The sequence below is a fragment of the Protopterus annectens genome, chromosome 8.part0 (genome assembly GCF_019279795.1).
Source record: "Protopterus annectens isolate FY-2018-M chromosome 8.part0, PAN1.0, whole genome shotgun sequence".
Lineage (NCBI taxonomy): Eukaryota > Metazoa > Chordata > Ceratodontiformes > Protopteridae > Protopterus > Protopterus annectens.
In genome coordinates this window covers 706,881,904-706,887,903 of record NC_056741.1, presented here as the reverse complement: position 1 = coordinate 706,887,903, position 6,000 = coordinate 706,881,904, and the positions used below count along the sequence as shown (strand labels likewise).

The 6,000-nt window shown below is 36.9% G+C and overlaps 1 protein-coding gene across 2 annotated transcripts in view; it reads left to right on the top strand.

Moving 5' to 3' along the window:
* Window positions 1-348: 348 nt before the first annotated feature.
* The window catches only part of SYT11 (synaptotagmin 11), a 369,439-nt gene continuing 363,787 nt past the window's right edge, over window positions 349-6,000 (top strand). For both annotated transcript variants that reach the window (XM_044080157.1, XM_044080156.1), the window contains exon 1: window positions 349-577. In XM_044080157.1, the coding sequence (XP_043936092.1) occupies window positions 544-577 (34 nt within the window). In that variant the 5' untranslated portion in view covers window positions 349-543. The remainder of the gene's footprint in view (window positions 578-6,000) is intronic.

Genomic DNA, 6,000 nt, shown 5'->3' with positions numbered 1-6,000 from the left:
AGCATGGGGGCCAACCAAAATAATCCAAATTGGGCCCCGAAATTGCTAAGGCATGCCTTTTTACGTATATTATTAGTATAGTTCTTAATATTTTTCACAAGAAGTATAACTAGTCACGGAACTGACGGATTTCATGTTATTTTTGGACTGGGAATGTATGGGCGGTAACAGACTCCTGCCCCTCAGTATATATACTATGGAAAAGGTAGGAAAAAATTAGAATGTGCGCCCCCGAAACCTCCGCCAAAAACCAGGTCATAATAAAGCGGAGTTTGTAATCCAGCACTTCGGGAATACTCGGACAGGGCGGGACTCAACCTTCGGAGAAATCCGAAAGCAGGGAGGAGTTTCAAACTGAGCCTCAGCATCAGGACCAGAGCACTAGAAGAGCATCAGAAAAAAATTCTCAGAGCGTTACCGGGCAAGAGCGAGTATAATCCAAACGTTTAACTGGACCACCAGTCACTTTTCATAGCCACCCTTCATGGAAATTAAATAGGGAAATAATTTTAAATCACGTCACTGAAGAAAAGATCAGCCGAGATGGCTGAGATCACGAACATAAAACCCAGCTTCGGTAAGTAACTTCCTTCGCGATGGAAACTGTTATTTTATAATAAGTCGTATCTCAGTCGGCTTGATTTAGTAGTAGCACTTTAATAAAGTGAAATATGCCTTTTATACAGAAATAGGCAATATGCATTTATATTTCTGTCAGTGGTCAGAACTGTGTTAATCTACGTGTTAAGCTTCTGAGTTGGTGTTGGTGTTTGTGCATTTGGGGTGTTACCGGTTAAAGCTGTTTGGTAAGAAGGGATGAGATGTTGCTTAGGCAGTGATTCTCTAAGGAAATGCCATTTTAATAAATACAATACCTTCTAACCTCATGATGCACTTACTGAAGTAAATATTCAGGATGATATTTGTGATTATGGAAATTGAGAATTGCACCTGTATACATTACCGGGTATACTGGTTGTGTAGGGTTTTCAGCTACAGTAAAAGGTTCTCCTGTGAGTTTACTTGGCAGCTCCTGTAACAGTCCAAAAAGATAATGAGGCCCGGTAGTTAGTTACAGGGGTCCAATCCTATCCAAGGGGACGTAATGATAACCTGTTAGAAGAAAGGTGGCGGTGGTTTGGTTGGGGGAGAAGTATTACTTCAGATAGATGGCAGGTTTCTAAACAAACATCATGTTCCCATAGGATCTGCACTTAGTTGTTTGACGACCCCCCCCCCCCCAACAAAACACGCATAACACCCTTTGGGAGGCTATTTCTTACCTTTCCCTAAAGTTGAGTTTAATTCTACGTCTAATTAAAACGGGGCTGTGAAGACTGTTCTTTTGCAATGTAATGCAAAGGCCTGCCTGTCTAATGGCGCTGAGCAGTGTTTTGCATTCAGGATGACGTTATGTCTATTTCCAAGGACTGGCATCGCCTGGCTTTTTTTGTTGTGGGGGAGGAGGGGGCGGGCATAAAGCATGTCTTATACTGTAGATGCTATAGGGTCACTGAGGATTTCAGAAAAATAAAGAGTCGCAGAGTGTCTGGACATGTACTAACTGCAGCAGACGAGCCCCTATCACTGAAAGATTACATCAGTAGGACACTACAGAACCTGGTGTTTTTTTTTTTTTTGGGTGGGGGGTGGGCGTGGGAGTATGTAGAATATAATCTGAACTATCCAAACGCGCCCATCACTGACGGATTTTGTAAACACCAGTAAGGCAAAAGACTTCTTTTAGCTACAGATTTAACCGATTTTTGTGTATAACACTGGATTTAAACGACTTTTGTGTATAACACTGGTTTCTAATTTAATGCAATTTTTGAATAAAGGACTTCTTTTGGGAGTACAGAGTGAAAGGGCACATTCTTAGCTATGCATATACTGCATTTAATTTCAATTAATATATACCTGTTTAACTTTTTGTCCGTAGTTGTTTCTTAATTAGCAATGTAATTTACGCTTAGTTCAAAAATGCACAGAGGCTTGCACTTGCATATTTCTTAGACTTATCTAGAAATAGTTAACATAAATGAAAACACTAAGCAGTACTGAAAACATAGCAACAATCCAAAGCTTATTATTCCAGCTTAATGTCCAGCATCTTCAGTTTTGCTGCACAGCCAGATAACATAAGAAGTTTTATGTTGATGATGGTCAGACATGGTATCCTGGGATAATTCAATGTTATTTACTCTGCCTTCTAGCTTAACCCATTGCTGCTGTGTCTCATTGGTACCTTCCTTCTTTGCTAATGAACATCAATCATCTGCTGTACAAAAACAGTAGTTTGCGTGTTGATTGTGTAACAGTTATTGATATAACTATAGCTTCATTTACATGATCAGAAGTAACACATTATATAATAAATTAGATATTTAATTTACCAGCTTCTTGTGGTTAAATCATTTTATTTTTGCAAAACGGCACTGGAGAGCTGCATTATATCCTGTAATATATAATCATGCTAACAAAGAACGTATGTATGAAGTATGATCAAATTAGTAAGAGGGAAATGGGGGGCAGTATATTGCAGATCAGTCCCAAAGAGTAATATTTTCAGAATAGTAACACTGCAAACAAGTCAGAGAGAGTGTTGATAGCACGCTAGCTGTCCCACTTTCTTGGCATTATTAATCTTACTGAAAATTCCTCCAGATTAATGACTTGCAGAAAACTCTGATATGCAAAGCACATGAAAGGTGTAGAATTGTTTCCCACATCCATTATTTAAAGTGGGTAGGAGACACAGAGATATTTGTTGAAATAAATATATGTTCCTGCCTACACATGTACACACAAGAGTTATGTCATAATTGCATGTGCAACTTTCTGTGTGCAGGAATGGCAGTGGCTAGCAAGTCTGCCTCTCACATACTCACTTGTTTTCTTTACCTTCAGACATACCAATGAGTGATGCTAACTGGTGGCAACATGTGTGGGTATATTGAGTTTACAGGATTTTGGCTGGTTCATTCAGGGTGTCTACAGCCACAGTTCTGTATGTAATGTTACAGTGTCAATATTATTGTTTTATTATTTACTGAAAAGAAGGAAGCAGTTTTAACATGTGGCTAGAAGTATTGTTGGCTTTCCTTTTCATTATACACTTTTAAATAATGCTTCCTTTAAAACTATTTGAAATCTGAAATTAGTCATCATGTGAAAGCTAATAGCCGAGTTTACTGCACAACATTTGTTAGTCTGTTCCTTATCAGGCTTGTATGTACCATAAGCACACCACTACACTGACTGAATCATATTTTATTTAACTCAACAAGAAATTAGATATAATTCTTACTACAGGCATTTCAATTCTGTCCAATCCATTGCAGGGAAGGGGGTTAAAACAGTCTGTCATGTAGTGAGATGGAATTTGAAAGCTACAGTTTAAATTAAAGATGTAAGTCAGAAAATATTTCACAGAAAAAAGGTGTTTTAAGCTGGAGTGTTACAAATAGTACATGCATAACCTGACTGCTGTGTTGCTGAATACTCCGGGAAATAAACTGACCTACATTTTTTTCCTGTTTTGGTGGGATTGTTTCATCTCTTTTGGTAGAAGTTACAAGGCAGACCCATAAAATGAATGAGCAGGCTTTAACATTATTATTACCTGGTTAAAATGGGCAGAGGTTTTATTCTGAAGTGAAACCTTCACATTTAACAGACTCAACCAGAAATAATAGCCATTAGGAAACAAATCTAATAGTTTTTACAGCTGGCTTTTTATTAATATATATCACTAGAATGCTGAATAATTCCCCCCCATCTCCAAAGAAACTCGCTTTTCAGAGTCTGCTATTGCCTTTTCAGAAGTGTTGATAAAGCATTTAGATTAAGGAATTATCTTCCATGTTTCAGGAAAAGAAATAAAAATAAAAATGTCTGCAGCAGCTGGAATTGCCAAGTGGGTTTATAAGCTCTACATTTTAAAATGGGCTACTAGATCCATTACTAGGAGAGGTGGTGATTGTTTAGTTATGGTGGTAAGGGAAGGGTGGAGTGGACATCAAGGTCAGAGTCCATAAATCACACAAGAGTCCAGACAAGACTGTCTGCTTTCGTCTGGCTGACTGTATAATGACAAAGAGGTGAAAATCCTTCTTCACTTATCTGGCTTGTAGCCAAAAACAAGGTCACAGAATCTCTTTCCAAGTATCATGTCACAGTGTTCAGCCAGAAGCTGGTAAATGCAAGACTAAATTAAACTAGTGTTTGCCACTTTACTGAGCATATACTTTATGAGCCTTTACAAGAATCAGCATTTTAATAATGACCAGGAATACTTTTTTGATATTTTTGGATGAAATACTAATATATATTCTTTTGTGCATTTATTTGTCTAGAAGAAACTATACATTATGGACATGTTCTGAAAACTTCTGTTGTAATACCATACCACACACACACGTAGATGTATATGTATATATATATATATATATATATATATATATAGTTATATATATATATATATATATATATATATATATATATATATCGAGAGAGAGAGAGATGTGTGTGTGTGTGTGTGTGTGTGCGTGTGTAGAACAGTAACTATTGTAGCATTAGCTGGGTCACTGGGATATGCTAAAACATCATAACAGACCAATAGCAGGAATTTAATAAGCATACTTAAATGCAGTTTTATTATAAGAGGTTTAAAAAATTGGCACCAAGAAAATTATTGATTTTAGTTGAGTGCAAAACTTGAAAACAATTTTAATAAGATCTCATGAAATGTCAGTATATCAAGAGTGATTTTAAGAGTCATAGAAGAAACATTAGCACTTAAAAAGAAATTTGTAATAATGCAGTCTGCCAGTTAACTTATGTTGCAGCATTAATTCATTATTCAAAGCACTTCCATTAGTTCCACGGTCATCGGAGCATGTTAGTCATTATTTTCTCATGGGCATTGGGTTATAAAGATGTTTGCTTATGCCAGCAATGCTGTACTAAAGACCATGTGGGTTGGAGAATAAATAGATAACCTATATAGCAGTTCCCACAAAAGGCACATGGTATGGGATTCTCCTCCTCCGTGATTCTCAGGTAAAAACAATTAATCTAACCATGTGGGAGTGGGTTATAGGACCGTGATACTTCAGAGCATTTCTGCATCAGAAAAAAAAAATATTTTTTTTACTTTTTTTTGGGGGGGGGGGGCATACACTGACATGAACTTGTTAATTAGGCAGCTTCAGTGCAATGTTGCAGTAGAAGGACAAGGCAGATGAGGCAATCCAGTTAAAACTTTAAAAAATGAGATGACTTCTCAGCAAAAATAGAGATTTACCACAAGTATCTGCAGTATGTTGTGAAAGTATATTACAGATATTGTTTTAAATATATATATATATATATATATATATATATATATATATATATATATATATATTTACTATTATGTGGGTTAGGCTTGGAAGCTTGACCACTGGAAAAATGAAATGCATAACTGAAACAGAGAATACCGACCCTACACTATGTTTACCACAACCTCAAGTACCAAAACAGCTCTTCTTCTTTGGACCCAGGAATGAGTGCTAACATGGGTCTGGAAGGGGGGCAAAGTTGGGCTTCGATACTGCAGGTATTCAATATTCAGACCTTGTATATAATGTGAAAAGCATGTAACAAATAAAGTACTATTCTTTTTGATTTTTTCTGATGCAGTGAACGACAGGAATATCATCGAAGAACCTGCCAAGACTGTTATTCATAATAACAGCATTTAAGATGATGTGATCCTTGAGTCATAATAGAGAAAATGTTCAAGGGCTGTAGGGGACTGATAGCATTTTACCTAACGCCATTATCATCAGGAGAAAAAGGGTGGAGTCTGCTGTATGCCTACTGTCTGGATACTTGTAAATGGCTGATGGGAAAGCAGAAGATGGGAGGACAGATTATTTCACTAATTTTGACACAGTATGACAGCTCTATGTTTTGCATGCTTGCAGTTAACATTTAAACTGGCAGAGCACATCA